Source organism: Nesoenas mayeri, assembly GCF_963082525.1.
Source record: "Nesoenas mayeri genome assembly, chromosome: 18".
Lineage (NCBI taxonomy): Eukaryota > Metazoa > Chordata > Aves > Columbiformes > Columbidae > Nesoenas > Nesoenas mayeri.
The window spans coordinates 7,649,811-7,668,813 of record NC_137566.1 but is presented as its reverse complement, the minus strand read 5'-3'; the positions used below and the strand labels follow the sequence as shown (position 1 = coordinate 7,668,813).

The following is a 19,003-nucleotide window of genomic DNA, read 5'->3' as shown; positions in this document are numbered from 1 at the left end:
GCACTCCCTCAAGGTGGTAACAATCTGTTCACGTTTCTTATAGCACAGGAATCAAACATCTAAAAGGTGTCTGGAGACAAAGTCAAAGTCCTTGAATACAGTCTGCTCCTTACGGGTTAGGAGAGAAGCCTCCTCTGGAGGAGTAAGGATGGGCTTTTGCGATGTAAACTCTTCATCAAAGTTGCTAATGTCAGCGGGATCTCTTAAGGTGGGCACAAAAGGGGGCTTCAGAGCCCTGGCAAACAAGGCATCCCAATTGATTTCCTGTAAGAGAAGGAAGCAAACAGGTCAGATTGACATTCAGATTATTTATGAAATGTGAAAGTAAGAGGGTGGGTTGCAGCCTCCCTTCCAGATCAGTTGCAACATGTCTTATTTCTATCAATTAAAGAAAAGTAAAGTAAGAGAGAGAACTGAAAAAAGGCCCAAAGTAGAGAGATTCCATACGGCCCTCAGAACATTCTTCAGAACACCAAGAAACAAAGTTACAGCTCAAACTATATTTAGGAGGGACAAAAGCCAAGTGCAGCTGTGGCCGGGTGGATCTGTGAACTTCCCAGCAATTCCTGCTGACATCCAGGTTCTTTTCTTACTCCAGACAGGGGTTATAAGGCAAAGAACTTCTGGGAGATGGGCAGTGACAAGGAGGGCTGTAACACCTTCGCCTGGAACAGCCATCTACCCTTCCCCAAAGCAAATGTGTCTTTAACCTCAATTTCTCTTGCGATTCATGTGTATCCTACAAATGCAGGTGCCACCAAATAGACCGACTGGAAATCGCTGTCATCACCAGACAGTGTCTTTGACTGCTGCAGTTTGATTTAAAAGGGGTATTTGGTGATGGCTCTAAAGGGAAGTATACTTGTACACAGAGGAATAACAAACCAGCTCCGGAAGCTTATAGATCCCAGAAAACACACTTGGGAGACGTAATTCCAAACATGAATCAAATCACATATTCCTGAATGCAGCAATGAGATGCAACAGAAGCTACCACTGAGATCCCACTGATAACTAATGGAAATGTGCCTTGATACCAACAGAAAGCAAATCACTCTCCTCAAAAGCACAAGAGATGAGGGGGAGAGACACTGCGAGTTCCTACCTTAAAAAAGGCCTGGATTTTAATCTCTTCTGCATCTTTTTCCCCTGCTCCCAGTCTACGCTCTGGACATTTCCGAAGAAGCTGCAGGAAATATCAGTTCGAAATTTAAAAAAAAACGGAGCAAGGATGGAGAGAAATAATGTTCCAGAGATAAAAACAAAAGGAAGGGGACGGACCGACCCATCAGTGTCTTCTCATTCTCACTTTGCAGCAAGTTCGTAATCTGCTAGTAATAGCTCAGACCTAGGTCCTTGTAAACGACTCCCCAACACCAGTAAGACACCTGCTATAAACTGCACGAAGAATCTTAATTGCACAACAGTGACTACCAGGTCACATCCAAAAATTGAATCAAGCCACCTCCACTGAATGACTCTGACACTCCTGCCCTTCAATCAACGCTCCTCTGTTTCAGACTTAGTAGCAACAGATCTCAGTAAGAAGTGGCTTCGTCATTCTCAGACAGAAGAACAGCATTTATGTAAAGGGATGGAAAGGAAAAAATAGGCGTAAATTTTAATTGTTTCCTTAATGTGCGTAGGCAGCTCCAGATCCTGTCCCACTAGAGTCCCTCTGGATGCACTTGCACAGCAAAAGGCAATTCCTCAGGCTCCCAGAGACCCGTCAAGCCCATTACCTTACGGATTATAGAAAGCGCCTCAGATGAAAGGAATCGCGGATACCGGACTTCATCGTTGACAATACTGTCGAAGACTTCTTCCTCGTCATCTCCAGGGAATGGTGACTGCAATTGTGACATTGTATTATTTAATCCACACAGCACCCATTCCTCACTATTATATAGGGATGAGAACAGCAGGGAGTTGCATGGATTAATTAGCGTTTGGCATGCATTATGAATGAGAAAAATGTAATTTAAGTACTAATACGTAGTTAGCTACATTCAGCAAAACTTAATGTCAGGTGGTTGGGTACCACTTTCCCCTAAGACTGTTCAGCGAGATCCTCTTAGAGAAAGGCGGTCTCACCTCACCAACGAGCATCTCATAAATGAGCACACCCAGTCCCCACCAGTCCACTGCCCGTGTGTACGAGATGTCCGTCAGGACTTCTGGAGCCAGAAATTCAGGGGTGCCACAGAAGGTGTTTGTGCGGTCTCCAAAACCTATTCCTGTAGGAAAAGACCATTCTTGTAAAATACAGTATACATTAGTGAATGGATCACATACAGCCTCAGCTTCCGAAAGCTGTTGTTTATCGCTTGATAATCTAATTTTGTTCATTGGGCAAGAGTTCTAATCAAGGCTTGTAAATGCCAACAAGGAAGTATGAAACCTGAGGCCTTTAACAGCTCCAAATAAGAAACATATAGGTAAAGCTTAAATAAACAGAAAACCACAGGAAACTTCCTGCGGCTTCCATTGCTCGTTTACTCAAGCACGCATTTTGTGGTACCCTATATTCTGGCTCCTTTGAATGAACAAGCAGATTGTAATCTGCTTCACATGTTTCCTGAAGATCAAAGGACAAAGTCCTCTTTCCAAGTTCATCACGGCCAGACAGGTGAGGTTTTTTTGTTGTTTGTTAGGTTTTGGGTTGTTTTGGTGGGTTTCGCTTTATTTCTAAGCTGGGGATGAATACAAGTTACACAAAATCACCTCAGTACCTGCTTTGTGAACACACTGCTAAAGCTGAGATCCTAAACCGGTTCTGGTGGTTCAATTTCAGCTTCAACAAAGTCACTCACCTTCCTTACACAACCCAAAATCTGCAATCTTCACAAATCCTTCAGCATCTAAAAGGAGATTATCCAATTTCAGGTCCCTGTGGGCAAAGGAGAGGAAAGAAAATGGCTGATGAAATCTGAGGATTGCCATCCAACATCTTTTTTTTCGCAAGAGGCAGAAGCCAGATGTTAATAAAGAGCATAAAAATCTAAATTCGGTAAAGTCTACATTTGGTTTAAATAATGTATTAGTTGGAAGACTCCCCTTAATTTATTGATATTTTCCCCTTAATGAAAGGCTCACAAAGCAAAGCAGCTGGGTAGGGCTTATTCATCTGGAAAAGAGCATCCCACAACAGCACGACAAATTACTTGACTATCCCAGTAAAAAAGAAAGCAGTGACTTACAGGTGCCCCCCAGAATGTATTGACATGTCACAGAGGATGAATCACCTGCAACATGTCAGATGAATAGCTTCTAGATGACTTTCTTTACTGTAAGCACGGTGAACATGCTGATAGCAAGAGGCAACGGGGGAAAATAAAGACAGAAAGAAAGATTAGAAACCCTGGCAAGACAGCGAGCTCCAGGCACATAGCTACAGGAAAAGTAAACTTTCAAGTTGCTAAACTGTCTTATACTTGATTCTTTGCTGCATTACCTATAAACAATTTTCTTCTCATGCAAGAACTGGAGCCCCAAGACTACGCAGGCTGCATAAAACCTAAAAGGAACAAACAGTTATCAGGAAATACATATGAGAATCAAATCTAAAAAATTATGGTGCCTGGAAACTGGACTAACTCTAACTCACCGTGCCACATGCTCCGGAAAGACATCTTCATGGATGCGCATCATAAGATCACCACCTGGAGTGTATTCCATCACAAAACAAGCGTGATGAGGTGTCTGGAAACACGCAAACATGTTCACAAGGAATGGGTGACCAGAAGAATTGACCACTTCAAATATTCGCTTCTCACAGTTCAAGCTGCCAGGATTCAAAGAATGAAAACGTCAATGTTAAAGCTTGGCAGAAAAACCTATTTTGAGAAAGACAGAATGAAGAAAGCAATCTTTACATCTTAAGTTAGAGAAATAAAAAGTGTGGGCTAATACAATATTTATCTCACATAATTCCAAACCTTGAGTTTTAGAGTGTTCTTCAGGTGTTATTCCAGCAGAAGTTAGAAAGCAGCGCTGTTATAAGTTTCCTTCTTCCTGGTTTTAGTTACCCAAGCCTTAAGGTCACATTTAACCTTAATAGTACCGTGACTAGTACACATCATAGCTGCTCATGTTTGATTACAGGTGTGTTAATGTACCCTCTGGCAATAGCACCATCTCTAAACAAAGCTCACCTATCAAGTTCATCTCTACTAATAATATCTTTTTTCTTCAAGGCTTTGATAGCATACAGCTTCCCAGTTGGCTTGTATTGGGCCAGCAGCACCTGAAAGAAAACAGAGAAGCTGTACATCCAAGAAATCTGTTATTTCCTTATTGGATTGACTCCCATCAACACACATTATTTCCATCCACTCCAGACAATCATTCTCAAAACCAAGCTCAAGTAACTCTAGAAATGGAGCACTTGTTTTCTGCTCCTTGTGCTGCAGCAGTCCAGACGGCTGTCAGTGGAAGTTACATTTTCACAAAGAGCAGTATCACTGCTTTTATGAGCACGTCAGAGCTCTCACAGCAAGAAACCACACAGTTTTTGGGAATGGAGCTATTCCACTAGTGCTCACAATCACACAGGAATGGCAATGGTGTGCTTTATGAAATAACTTGCACTCCCTGGACAGTTTTCTCCAGGCTTTGAAGCCATAAATCTTCGGGAATTTTGACTGTTAACAAGTTACCACCTGCTTGTGTGTTTGGGCTGGGTTTGTTTTGTATATCTGCATCACAACAAATCTTTTCTGCACTGCAGTGTTTCTATTTGACTCTGAGGCCCATCTTCACAACCACAGTCCCATCACCCTCCTTCACAAAGTGCACCCTTCCACACTACCTTCCCAAAGTGGCCACGTCCCAACATAGCGATGCAGTGAAAATCCCCAAGCTGAACTGTCCTTTTCCTGCAGACAAAAGAAGAATTGTTGAGATAATACCCCAAAGAAGCATAAACAGATAACAAAGAAGTGTGTATTTGTGTTATGGGAAGAAGCTCTGTAAAGTAAAAGGAAAAGCAAACAGCTGTGTCAAATGCTCCTTGTCTAAGCTGAAATCTTGAAAACTTGGGCTTGCTGCTGCTGTTCTGTCACCAAAGGAACCAAAGCACAAGGTAAGGAAACTGGTTCCAGTGGCAGCACTCTGACTGCCATCTGTACTGGCAACAGGAGCAACAATTCTGACTCTTCAAGGCTTGCTTTCTCTGTTACCATAACAGGATTAGTTTCCCCTCCATCCTGATCCTTAGGGTAGTAAAATTCAATTTTGCCTACACTCCTTTTAGCAGGCTCAACAGCCATTGTGTTAATCAGACATGAACATGTACATCAAGTGCTGGTAGGACAAGGGCATAAGCAGAAGTTCTCAAATGTGAGTTGGAAATGAACACGGTGAGATAACAGACGTAAGACGTTGCTGGAAAAAAAGTAGCTGAATGAAGAGATGCTATAAAATGTTATGGCAGCCACAAGGTGTTACCAAGGAAACTCAGGCTCCAGAATTGCTTGGAAAGAATAAAAAAAAGCCCAAAAAAACCCCCCAAAACCAAACCAACAGCCTAAACACTTGAGTCTAGGATCATCTTTAAAAAGTAGTAGACACTCCATACTCCTCCAGTAAGTGAAATGAAGGCCTATCTACTTGTGAAGGACTCAACTCCTTCCTCAGCCTTCTCAGAGAGAAGGGAGGTGGGTGCCAGACTGTATCCTGGCTACATTGTTTTGACAATGGGACCCCTCAAAAATAAAGATGAGATGATGAACATAATTCTGTGATCTGAACTGCAAGATCAGCTTAGAAAGATTTTGCTGTTTGTGCTTTTTCGGTCAGTATTTGTTCAACAACAGTAATTTTTTTTTTACTTGCCCTTTTTTGGTATATTTACTGCTGTGCATTCTTGTTACATACAAATTGTGACTTTATCTTCTACTAAAGTAACCTATTATGTTGTAGTGCACAATCTATCAGCACACCAAGTACTGGGGTTAATAAACAGATAATGCACAGCAGACATTTGGACATTTGGACAAGTAAAGCTCAGAGCAGACGTCTCACCTACACTCAGCACTAAGACGCTGCTGCTGAGAAACCAAAGCAGACATCGAGCAGAATGTTAGACTATGTGTGCTCCAAAATTTCAGCCCAGTGCCTCTTTAATCTGTGACCCAAGACAGCCCGTGCTGCCCGCAGTTACCTTGGAGATGCCGGGACTGGAAATTCTGTTAGAGCAGAGCTGCAAGACTTCTCAACATGCAGCCTCTTCAGACACTACGAACAGAAAGAAAATTACAGTGTGTGAACCTCTGGATCACCAAGTCAGACCTGAACACCCACACCCAAATTTTCTCCTCTGTCATGATCCAGCATAACCGCAGACAAGTTCTTGCAGCTGGTCATTGCCTCTGCTTGGAGGGAAGCAGCATAAAAACCGATTGTCCTTGGTCACGCAAAACTATTCCCATGTATAATATTTTTTGATATGGTCAATCCCTTTGAAACAAATGCCTTTAGAAGTCTAGAATAAAACATTTCCTTTTAATAAAAAGGAACCTCATGTCCCAAAAAGAGTCACAATTATCAGAGAATGCAGTCTCCTCTGTCACCAAAGCCAAATGAGAAAGGGTAAGATGTGGCAGAACACAGGTCATTAACTATTATGCTACTCAAGACAATTTTCCTGCTTGCTCCCGTCAAAAGTGTAGAGTTCTTCTTGGTTTTGCCCAGTTTATTTAATGACACGGAACTTCATTTGCTCCTAAAAGCCTGCTGACCCTCCTTCTCTGCTTTGTCTCTGCAGTCATCCGCTCTGTACTCTCGCTCTGAACTCCCAATGTTGACCTACCTCACATTTTGCTTCTCCAAGAAAAGCAACTTATAATTATAAGAAAGAAAAAAAGAGGTGCAACACTTTTGTGAAGACTCCATGTCAAAACAGCTCACTGGATTCTGAATCACTGGAGATGAGCCAGCTAATGAGGTGCTGCCTGCCAAAAGTACAGTGAATTCCTTCAGTAATAAACAATTAAGAAGAACCAGGCCCTAAAAGAACACCAGCCACCAAAGAAAAGTCTCCCTATTAGCCCAAACGATTACCGGAGAATCTGCAGGAGATGGCGTTGATTCTTTGGAGTTGGCCATCAGCAAAAGACGTGGAGGCTTGGGTGGTGCTTCGTCAGCAGACGTAACCTTAGCCCCAGGAAAGCCACTGCATTTGTAAGACAAACGGAAGGAGATCACCTTAGGGCAGAACACCGTACACAGACACCTCTGCAGCGGCTTCGCTCTATGAGCAAAGTTTAGGTCAGTCCAATACACTGGACAACAGGACTCTCTGATACACACAAGTCAGTGAAGTATCATCAAGATACGCTTTTCTAAATGAATGGAAAGAAAATGAGCTATGAAGTTGGTGGTGGACTCACATTCCAACATGAGCTCTCTGATGCTATAAAATTTATAAAACATAGGTGTGTAGAAATAAGCCATTATGATCAAGAACTTTAAAGAAGTTTTGATTTTAATAGCAACACAGAAGTTGACTCAATTTATTTTTCTTTCTTTAGGTCTTGAGAATCAGTGTGAATAGTCTCTTTTAGAAAATGACTACATGAAAGAAGAGTGTACTCTGACCACAACAATCACATTGTGACCTTGCATAGAGTTCAGTTACTGTACTGGTGAAGACATTTAATGAGTGGAAACAGTACGTCTTTTTGTCTGTATAAAACAACTTTTCAAAATCTGATTTTGTGTTTTGGTTCGGGTATTTTTTGTATCACGGTGTTTACTTATCACCACTTTCCTGCCCACAGATCTCACCACAGAGGAGAAGAAAGATGCTGAAGTTCCCCTGGCTCTGGAACACACCGCTTGTTTGAAAAGCAATTGTGGAAATTGATCTAACTGCTAATGATAAATCAGAGCTGGCCACAGCGTATTGAACAACCCACTAAAACCACATCATTTCAGGCAGCATTGGCTTTTCTTAAAATCCTATATTAAGTTTCACGGATACATTTTTCTCATCAGTATCTTCCTCTGTCTTAATAAGGTGCAAGAGAGCTTTAAGATCTACCCTGTACCCCCTTCAGAGTGTCCCCCAGCAACACCCAGAACATGACCTACCTGCTCAGTTTGGACACTGAATCAACACGACTTTGTGGGGAGTCTGGAGAAAAGTCTGTGTGAATGGGATCGTGGAGCGGGGGACTCAGAGGGTTCATGGAGCTACATGGAGGGAGGAAACTCATCATCAGGCGACCCCAGGCAGCAACGTTTATGTTCATTTGAGGAGCTCGGAGAAATTCCTTCCCTGGAGGAGCCAGAGTCAGAACACCAGTGACATTACAAGGCACAAATTACAATCTCACGTACTGTTATTGTCACGTATTGCTTTCACCTAAACACACGTGGGTTACTGAAAAAGGCAGCTCACCCTAGGGAGAATGGGCTTTTTTTTTTTCAGGGAAGAAAGTTTAATAATGATGATGAAACAGATCTATTATTTCACCTAAGTTCAGCTCTATATAATATTATAACAATCCTCAAGTAGAAATTGCACCAAACATTAAAAATTGATTTTAAGTCAGGTTTTCTCCTATTTCAACACTGCATTTTAATCATGCAGCCTGCTAACAGAAAGTTCCTGAAAATGTCTTAAAAAGAGTAAAACATTTGGGATGTTTTAATAATTTTTACTACTTCCTGAAGAACAGAAATATAAAATCTCATTTATCCCCACTGCCAGGAGTTCTCAATATGTAAAGTCTTACCTTATTCAGCTTCACGAGAAAGAATTTGCAGACAAAAATGAAAGTATGCAAGTTATTCCAGTCCCTAATCTATTAATCTGAGATGCCAGCTCTAAAGACTTGACAGACAATCAGAAGCCTGTTTGTACTACAGTCTTCTATAACGAGTTTCCCAGAAAACCTTTCAATATCTGTTCAGCAGTACCAGCATTGCTGGTTAAATTCATACAGCTCACGTCCTGGATCTTGCTAAGAAACGTGTTAAATAACTAGTAATTACATCCTCCTAACAATGTTAATTGTGAATAGAAACACCGCAACAATATCATATTACACACCACGCTGCCTGCTCTTTTTGTGACTGGAGAAACTTTCACATTCTAATAGAGCCCGCTTACTTACACGCAGTAATTAGCAAGCATTTTAATGTCTCACCAATTTAAAGGGATTGTGCAAAGCCCTGCCCTCCACACCCTAGACAGTAAGCAGCCAGCTCTCTAGCAGTTTACCTTTCTGTTTGGGGAAAATGCGCTTCTGTCGCTGCAGTTTTGGCTTTCTCTCAATGACAGGATTACAGAACATCACCTGTCAGAGAAGCAAAGGGGATTTGTCAGGATTTTTCATTTACACACTGTGAACACAAACATTCACACACGCCTGCTCTCTCATCAAATTCTCCGTTCATATCTGTCTGGTAAATTAGGAGTCACCTCCACAGACTTCAGACTGCATTATTCTAGCTTTACCCTCTAAACATCTGTTACTTCAACTATGGTTTTAGACACTTTCCGCTACCTGAAATGCAGAAAATCCTCAGAATTAAGACCAATTCATATCCCAAAAAGAAATGAATCTAATTTGTAAAGGCATGCACAAAGAATACAGCCACTTGTAGGGTAAAAAAAAGCTAATAGTCTATGGCACTGAAGTAAAAACAAAAAACCAGAACCAACACCCACAAAACAAAACTAGAAAAAACAATAAGCCGAGGAGAGGAGGCAAATTTTGGTACGTGAGGTCAAAATCCCACTTTTGGAAAGACAACCACAGGAACTTTCATCACAGCACAAAGCAGAAAGTACTGTGGCTTGTAAGGGATTATCTGGATGACCTTTTCATTGATGGCAATTCAAATTATTATTAGCCTCAGAAAGATGATAAAATAAGCGTACCCAGAAGGAATTTGCATCTCTGATTCTATATCTCTGTGACTCAATTCTGGCCATTAAGCCATATGTTTAATTAAAGAGTCAATGACTCATCATGAAAGCAAATAAAAACCAATGGATTTCAAAGTACACACACATATAATTACAGTGGAACAGCTAAAGAGTCACTCCGGGCTATGGTACATGAACATCTGTTACATCATGTTCCTTATTCTTACATATGATATTGATGCAAAAAGGTTTCAAGTGTCATTCTACCCTTCTAGATTATTGCTCCTTCCACTCCTTGTATCCTGGGTGCGACAGCTGTTTTCAGGGCAGGCACCCTAAACAGAGAGAGTTCTCTGAAAAATAAGCAAAGCTGACACGTGTACCTCTGCAAAAAGCAGTCCTTGGGGTTCAAGGGAGAGGCACATCCCGTGGCGTTCATTATCAAGGAAATCATCCAAACGTAAAAACTTCACTGCACATAGTTCTCTCCAGTCCCTCCAATAAATTGCAATTTCCAGCTCGCGAGACTGGTGGGATTGCCGAGTAGCGAGGGAGGGGAAAAAAAAAAGCAGAAGAGTTACATAGTATTCCATGCTCTGGAAATGGCACATGCACACATACACACTGTTGTAAAAACAAACAAACAAACAGTATGCATAAGAAACTTCTTTAATTCTTCTGTTTCCTGCTTTCTCTGATGTTTTCAGATTCTCTTAGCTACAGACCCTCTTGGAGCTGGCTGTCTTGGCTCTCCATTTCACTAATCCCTGTGAGAGCCACTTTGCTGGTAAAATGAAATAGAACTGCTCAGATAAGGAAAAGACAACAGATGCCGTTCAGGCTGAACCTCTGCCATGGATGCACTGCCTTCAGGAGAAGACTAAGGTAAGTGGCACATGGGGACAGCAGCAATAGAGAGTTGAATGAAGTGGAATGGCAGCTAAACAAACAAATCAGGTAAGGCGGAATGGAAAAACAAATACAACACAGGGAACCTGGTGCAGACTTACCCGATCTAGCTCAATGACAAAGCTCTGGTCCCATGCCTGGTTATTAACTGGTCCCCAGTTTGTTTGGCCAACCACTTTATTGTCCACTTTGAGCACAGCAAGGACCTCATCTGGACAAAGGGGAAAACATGGATTATAATTTTTGCCAAAGAAAATCTCCCACGCTGAAGGTGAATATCCCAATCAAATGTATTTTCCAGGGGAGTACTAGGAGGACCAGGTATAATGCGACTCGTTCTCTCTCTTAGTTTTGCAGAAACCAGGTTTCTTATCATTACATTAATACCAGGCTAATGTAGTACTTGGATGAGAAGCCCCCACGCTCCTGTATGACACTGGCAACACAACAGCAAACCCCATACTCACTACATGGCTCTTCATTCCGCAGGTACTTTCCTGCAACACCACGGCCATGGATACCCAGGCCAACTCGCGTTCGGGAGAGAGACCTCAAATCGCTTGGGCTGCCAACAATGGGAGAAGAACTAGTCATTCGGGAACGGCCTGGAACGTTTTCCAATAGATCCTGACACCCCATCAGTCTCACTTCCAGTGTTCCTGAGGAGAGGAAAGAATCTTATTTTGTAAAAGATTAAGTGATTCCAGTCAGCTGGTCCTCACTGGGGTCCAATAATTTCTCAGATTCATTATTTCTTGGTTGACAGCTCAAAACTACCCCAGATTAATAGACTGCAAATCAATATGATCAGAAAGTTCTGTTCCTAGAAAAATCAAACAGCCATATAACAAGAGGCATTACAACAATGAGAAGAAATGGAACGGATTTTTCCCCTCTGCCCTTCTCACAACAACATGCCATGCAGCATTTATGTACCTGTGAGGGCTGTAGGTTTAATGACTGAAGTGGGTTGGACGTTGCCATGCTGAGCTCCCAGGGAGGAGGTATTTACTAGTTCCTGCTTGATGAGTGATCTTTTTGGGTGATCAGGAGAAAGCTCACTAAGCTGACGTTCCAAGGACAAGCGCAGCAAGTCAATCTTCTGAGAGGACTCCTGCAAACGACCCTGAGCCTAGCAATACAGAGAAGAACAGAAAGTAGGCAGAAATTTTCTATGTACAGCCCCAGTCCAGGTCCTATTAATCTTTTATGAACTACTAGAGTAAGCTCCAAAAAAAAGACTGGATAACATCTTTCTTAGAAAGGAACAAAGTGAAACATTTTCCGATAGATCCTGACCAACCCATCAGTGTCATTTCTGATGCTACTGAGAAGTTTCCCCAAAGCAAGGCATGTTATTCCTAGAAGGGAAAGGGATCCCAATCAGTGTGTCCTCATAGAGAGACAGGAACTTCCCAAATTAATAACTCTTGGTTAACTCAACTTATTAATGCTAAATCACTAATGCTGAGGCATGAAACGACCCTCTCAAGAAGGCCCGAATAAGCACTTACCTCAGCCAAAAACTTGCGATCCTGTACCCGACTCCCTCCTAGGATCTTCAGCACATTTTTTGCCCCCTCAGCTACAGCAGCTTCGATGCGCAGGTGATGTCTCAGCTCCTCAATACGCAGCTCCAAAGCACTGATCGTGGTCCCCATCCTCACTAGCCATTTTGATGATAAAAATATGATGAGGATGAAAACTGATCTTATGGTTTTGGACACATCTGTTCTAAGCTATATCAGTCACCTAAACCACCTTACCTGCTGGATCCACTGTATCTTCCATCCCTTCTGCTGACTGTGATACTTTCACAATGTGCATGCGGATTATTTCAATCTTTGTCTTGCTGTCCTGAAGCATCTGTTGAGCTGTAGCCAGCAGCTTCCGCTCCTGCCAAAAAGAAAGCATATGAGAGAGAGAACCACGCTTATTAAAAATGTATTATGATGATGTGTTCACATAAGAGGATGAGGTGGTACCTGAAAGAAGGGTCATAAATGATCTTGAAATGGCATAAATGAGCAGTTATGTAAAGGAGACACCACTGAGGTTCAAGAACTTTGAGATCACTATCTCCATTTGTAGAGTGAAAGGACAGGTCAATAATACCAACCATTTCGGTCACTGGGACTTGTGGTTCACTGGCTAACTGTGCTCAAGAGTTTTTTGTGACCAGAAGTTTTGAGCAAATCAAAATATCACGACCCTCCAGACTGCTGGTCTGACTGAATTAAGCTTCATAATAAGCTTGGACTTTTTTTTAAATTATCCTTTGACTTTTCAAGACAATTATGTCAAACTCAAAAAGTGTGATGAACATGGAACCAGTTCACCTTTGAAAATTTCTCTCACATAAAGAGATACCACATGCTGTAACGTAGAGTCCGTAGCTTGAAGGAAGAGGTAGGTCTCTCCAAAGGGCCATTCATCTGCTTGAGAATGATAACAGAAGCTACTCTATAGGAACCTACCACTTTCCACTGGGACTACAGAAGAATTTACATGGCTAAAATAAAACAACATGATTCCCAACTCTATCATTAATACCACCAAGCAACATTCAAGAGCACAATCAGCATCTGCCATGTAATAGCTGCTAAAAACATCAAAACTGCCAGATTATGCCTGTCTGGCTGGTCTAATAACACCCCTCCAACAGCGATCAACACCAGATGCTTCAGAAAAAGGCACACGCAACCAAATCATGGGCCAAAGTGGAATAAACTACACTTTCAGAAAAGCCTTTTCCTAACATCCAGTAATTACAGATTGGCTTCAGTTCTTGACAAATGAAAAGTGCACCATCCAATACCTTGTTGATTCCTGCTAAACTCCTGAAATCTGCAACATGCAAGTCTAATGCATAACTGGAGTATTGGTTGTCCTGTGCAGTTATGTGACATGCTGTCACTCTGCTGAGCACCAAAATTAATGCAGAGCTAGGATTCAGTTAAGCAAGCTTCACAAATTAATTTCTTTCATACACAAATTACCAGAGAGAGTTTGTGTATGGATTTCAAATAGAAATTTTGATCTGGGAATTCACGTTCCCAAACAGTTGTTTATTCCTGCTTACCTTGGATGTTGAATACATTTGGATCATGTTCTCAGCTCCTTGTTTCACTTTCATTTCAACATGCAGCTGCTTTTTCAAGGCTTCAACCTTCCGTGCCATGGGGTCCGGGTTTCTTTCCCAGAGACAAGGATCTGGAGATACAGATCCATCTGTACAAACAACACAGTCGATACCATTAGTCATCTTTCCTTGTGTCATTTCACTGGGTTATAGATGAGTAACTGTATAAAAGAAGGTTAGGCTATAAAATAAGGTATAAAAAGGTCTCATCTACAAAACTGACTGCAAAACACTGTTTCAAATGAAGCTCAAGCTCATATCTGGAAATATTTCTTGGTTTATCAATGAACCTGTCCTAACAAACCCTCTTCCAATTTTATACTTATTCATCCTACAAGATACTTGGATGTTTGACTGCTCAGAAACTCGATTCAGTGTCTTCAATTCCACCTACAGCCTGCTCCTGAATACTGCCCAGGCCCAGCACTCTCTAGCTGGTCTTCTCCCTACACTGAACTCTCATGTTGCCACCTTTATTGCCCTATTCTCAAGTTTTTACTGCACAGATCATTTCAACACCTAAATACCAACAGAAGAAACCCCCACTACTTGTGAGCCCTCAAGGGAAAAATACATCAATATCTATAAATATTGAAGCACTATAACAAATTTTCCTGTCGATCATGACCCAAGACCTACCTGTCTTCCTCTCCTCTTTGTCTGTTATTACAATCCTTGCATTAAGCTCCTGAAGTTCCCAATGCAGCTGCTCCAGTTTTCGGTTGGAAGATTTCAGCACATGCTCTATATGGACAAGATTCTTTCTGTCTGTTGTTGCTTTGCGCAGGTTTTCTGCTCCCTCTTTAATCTTCAGTTCTTTCTGTATAGCACGGCGCAGGAGCTCCTTCTCACCCTCCAGTTTTTGCTGGAAGCTTGGATCCATTAAGTTCACTCCATTGCCCAGCCGCAAGAGGCAGCTGCCCTGCAATCGAGCACCATGGGGCAAGAGGATTTCAGAGACCACACAGTTCAACCATTTTTATGATATAGCAATAGCCTCATAAGACCCCACTCCTTCATTTCATTTAGACAAGTGTTCACATACATTCTGAAGCCAACCTTTTCACCAAATTTTCAAGCCCGCCAGACCTACGTGGAAATTGCGGAGAACGGAATACAACTTGGAACTTAACATGCCTTAATGTGGTTTTAAACCATAATGGAGAAAAACCTTCATCTTATTTCCTTGTTACTTAATGTCTACACCCATCTTTGTTCTCCAAGTATCAAAGCCCAGACAATATTTGACTTTGTTCTGACCAACATGAACTTCTACTAGTAGATGCAGATTTTTATCTGAATATGTCTGATGCCAACTGTTCAAATACACATCTCAACTACCTTGTTAGAGATTTTTAGCAATATCACGATCATGCATTAACTCTCAGCTGTTACTCAAGAAGGAGAAAAATGTAAAACCTACAGCTGTTTCTACAAATAAGCACGCAAAAGAGTAAGCTTAACTTTCTGCTGTATCTGAAAAGGGAACCAGACTGGTCCCAATCTGTATTCTGCTTGTGATTTACAAGCAGTTAAGCAGCTTTAAAACATTGCTTATTTTGAGTTGCATTAGTAGCACTCAAGCTTATTCTGGGCTTGTTTTACATCATTTTCAACGCTACTTGCTCTAGTGATGCACGTCTCATCAGCAGCTCTGAGCAGAGATGCTGTGCTTACAGACTCAGGACATACACCTGACCAAACAAGGTCTGAACTCAGGAGCGGTGAAACTTTCATCCATGAAGATGTGACCTAACACCGTAACAAACAAATCCAAGCAAGAGGTCATTGCTTTTCTCTTCAACAAGAGGAGCGGCTTTAAGGCATTCAGAACAATTAATATATTAACAGCCTAACATTAACAGCTCACCATACTCCCTGCTTAAATGCAAAAGAAACAGTTGCACAGTCAAGCTCCACTATGCTGACTTAGTGTCACACAGCAGGTCAGTGACTAAAGCCAGAACTGGGGAATCCCAACTTGCTTTCATACTCTTTAATCGGTTGACCACATTTCCAACAATAACCCACACTGGTTTTGTGTTACTCATTTATGTTACTGCACTTTAAGAGTGTGCTGTGTGTCCAAAACCAATGTAATTCCCACAGAAAACATTATTTAATCATATTAGTATATTTTGTTATGCACCTCAAAGACCCAACCAAACATCCTCCATCAGTTTTTGCTAGGATTTCAATCTAATAGCAAAATCATTAAAGAAGAAGAAGGAAGGGAAAAAAAAAATCTGTTTTGAAGTTGGCCTTAAACCAAGTTGGGTCTGCATCAGATACACAATTGCCAAAATAGGAGTTGTTCAGATTGGTAACAAAACAAAAAGGTTCAGATTAACATCCTGATTCCAGGAAGTTCTCGCCCAACTAGTAAAGCCAGGAACTAAGCCAGAGCTTTGAAAAACATCCAAAGTTTTGTGAGGAAGAACTTGAATCATGGAGTTCCTGAGTCACAGGCAACTTTTACCAGCCGTGAGCTGGAAAATCAGAAAGCTCACTATCCAGTCTGTAGCAAGTGACTTAAAGGAGTTTGCTGGTTGTAATTCTCATTTAAATAATTAGAAAAAGCATAAACATTTCTATCCAAACTATGCAAATGGGTGTAAGACTCTCTGGATCTGATCAGAGCAATGGAATGAGTAGTGGTGCAAGAGTAATACCGACACAGGGTATGACTGCAGAGAACAGGTACAGTCTGGGCAGCTATCAGGTCAATTTTTCTCCACATTGCTCTCTGCCAAAAGCTTGTCTGAATGCCAGTTAACGCACCACGCTAGTTTTCTAAAAATATTTAGAACGTAAGCATGGTATGTTTTACTGGATCCCTCTTCCCCTCTGTGGATCAGAGAGTCCCATAACATTGCCATTGTTTACACCCAGAAGATAAAATGCCCTATACTGAGGATGGAAAAGCTGAATTTCGGTTGATCCATTTTGTATTCCGAGCCAGGAATTTCGGTGGGGTGTCAGGATATTGCCACAGCCTGAGCTGTAGCTTCTCTTGGTTCCCTGGGAAGGTCAGTCCTTCAGGATGTTTCCGATGCAATCTCAAAACACATTTACATCCTGCAGAGAAATACCCAAACTAGCTTAAACTAGCTTGCTTTTGGTACCTGTAGTGGAGCTGCCAGGACTGACCCAGGGCTTCCGCAAGACTCAAGTTGTACCGAATTGTCTAGCCTGCTTCCTAACCAGCAAAAATTCCAGCAGTATCAAAGCTGCACCGAGTCCTTTGGGCTGCAGCCCAGGGAGATCTCACCCCTCCGTTATGCCCAGCCTGGCAACAAGCTTCACCTGCACAAATCCCAGAGCAGACTTAGCCCTCAGAGCTTCACCACTGGCACAGAAACTGATTTACGATCTGATTTAATGAGCCAGTGATGAGGCGGCCATCCCCCCCACAGACCACATGTGTTCACCAGGACATTTTAAATCGCATCTTTCACAGCAACTTGGGGGTGAGGCCTGTGTTGGACAGACTCACGCTAGCCACACTCTCTTATTTCAGAGGAAAAAAAACCCAAAACACTGCAAAGTTTGGAAAAGGGCAATTGCAGCCCTGTCAGGAGCCGGTCCCCTCTCCAACAAGGGCTGGGAAGGGCGGACACCAGCCAGGAGGCACCGCTATGGGAAGAGCCCGGAGCTCCTTGTGCCGCTCTCTCCATCCCTTCTTGCCCAGATTAGGCTTGAACCGCCTCAAGAGCAGCAGGCAGGACATCCATCCCCCCGCTGCAGGGAGTTTATTCCAGAAATGTCTGTTTTCCCCAGCACAGGCTGCCCGCCCTCCCCCGGATCCCGTGTGCCAGCGCAGCCGCCGCCTGGCCTCCCGCACCTCCTCCGCACCCGGAGGGGATTTCCTCAGCGGGCACAAACTTGGCCCGAACCCCATTTCCCCGAGGCGAGGATGGGACGTTTTTTAGGGGATCCCGCCCACTTGGCGCAGCCTCTCCCAGCCCCCGGGGCGCGGGCACCACGACAGGCGGAGGAGGCAGCGGGAGCCCCGCTCCCCCCACGGCCGACCCTTCCCCGGGGGCTTCCAGCGGAGCGGGCAGCGGGGCTTTCCCGGCGGGAGGATGGCGAGGGTCCCCTCCACCCTCGGGGAGCCCCCTCACCTCAGGCGATGCTCGCCCCGCCCGCCATGCCGCCGCCCCCCGAGCCCTCAGCGCGGCGCTCACCTGCGGGGTCCCCGCCGCCATTGCTCCGAGCGGCACGACCAGCAACCGGCACTTTATTCAAACTTCAGCCTTCCCGGGAAGCTCCGTGACCGCCGCCAGCGCCCTCTCGCGGGGTGCGGGCCCGGGACTGCTGCCCTGGGGGAGCGGGGAGCCGCCCCTTCCCCGCACGCCGGCCCTGCCCCCGGGGTGCCCCGCCAGCCGCGGCTCCCGCCCCTGTGCGGACGTCGTCCCGCTGCCTTCGCCCGCCCTGAGGGGAAACGCGAACCCGAGGCTCGGCGGGGAGGTCCCGGGATGGCGGCGGGAAGGAGAGAGGCGCGACAGGCCGGACGCTGAGGAGACTGAGGTACCTCCCGCTTCCCAGCGCGGACATCGCCCCGGGCTGCTGGGCAAGGAGAGCCTTGAGGGCGTCCGTGGCCCTTGTGGGCACAAAACTTATGGGTTCGTGCCAAAGGGACGGTACGGGGACAAACGCAGTGACAGATCTTAACTGGGGAGCTGCTCGGTTCCTGACACCGCCTCTGGAGACGGGCGCTGTGAGGAAAAATCCCTGCGGCTGGGCCCAGTTCGCTGTGTTGAGGCGATCAGGTGGTTTCCAGTTTTAGTTCTCCAGATTGATTTGTAACTGGCATTTATTTGTAGGGGAACGAGCAAATTGCAGCCCGCCTTTAGATAGCATGCTTGCCTGTCACCAGTGCTGGTTTTTTACTAACTTTCTTTCTGCAGAACTGCCCCTCTACATACGTGATCTGTGGTTTCAGCTGAATATTTGCGTGAAAAAAATAACCCAAATGCATTGGCAAGGCTGGCAGTAATCCCCCAGCTATTACAAGTGCAAAACCACCATGCTGCTGTTTTGCCATTGTGTCATAGGCCCAGTTTCCAACG

At 43.7% G+C, this 19,003-nt stretch overlaps 1 protein-coding gene across 1 annotated transcript; it reads right to left on the bottom strand.

Moving 5' to 3' along the window:
* Positions 1-51: 51 nt before the first annotated feature.
* On the bottom strand, positions 52-18,139 carry PKN3 (protein kinase N3; the record flags this gene model as incomplete). The annotated part of the gene is made up of 22 exons (XM_080356161.1): positions 52-264; positions 1,106-1,186; positions 1,743-1,850; positions 2,095-2,237; positions 2,814-2,890; positions 3,455-3,517; positions 3,608-3,784; positions 4,155-4,246; positions 4,811-4,877; positions 6,164-6,237; positions 7,063-7,174; positions 8,095-8,281; positions 9,230-9,305; positions 10,264-10,407; positions 10,891-11,000; positions 11,257-11,448; positions 11,726-11,921; positions 12,304-12,455; positions 12,556-12,685; positions 13,872-14,020; positions 14,571-14,853; positions 18,119-18,139. The coding sequence occupies 22 exons, from the start codon at positions 18,137-18,139 to the stop codon at positions 52-54; spliced, it is 2,847 nt and encodes a 948-aa protein (XP_080212287.1).
* Between the last annotated feature and the right edge of the window lie 864 nt (positions 18,140-19,003).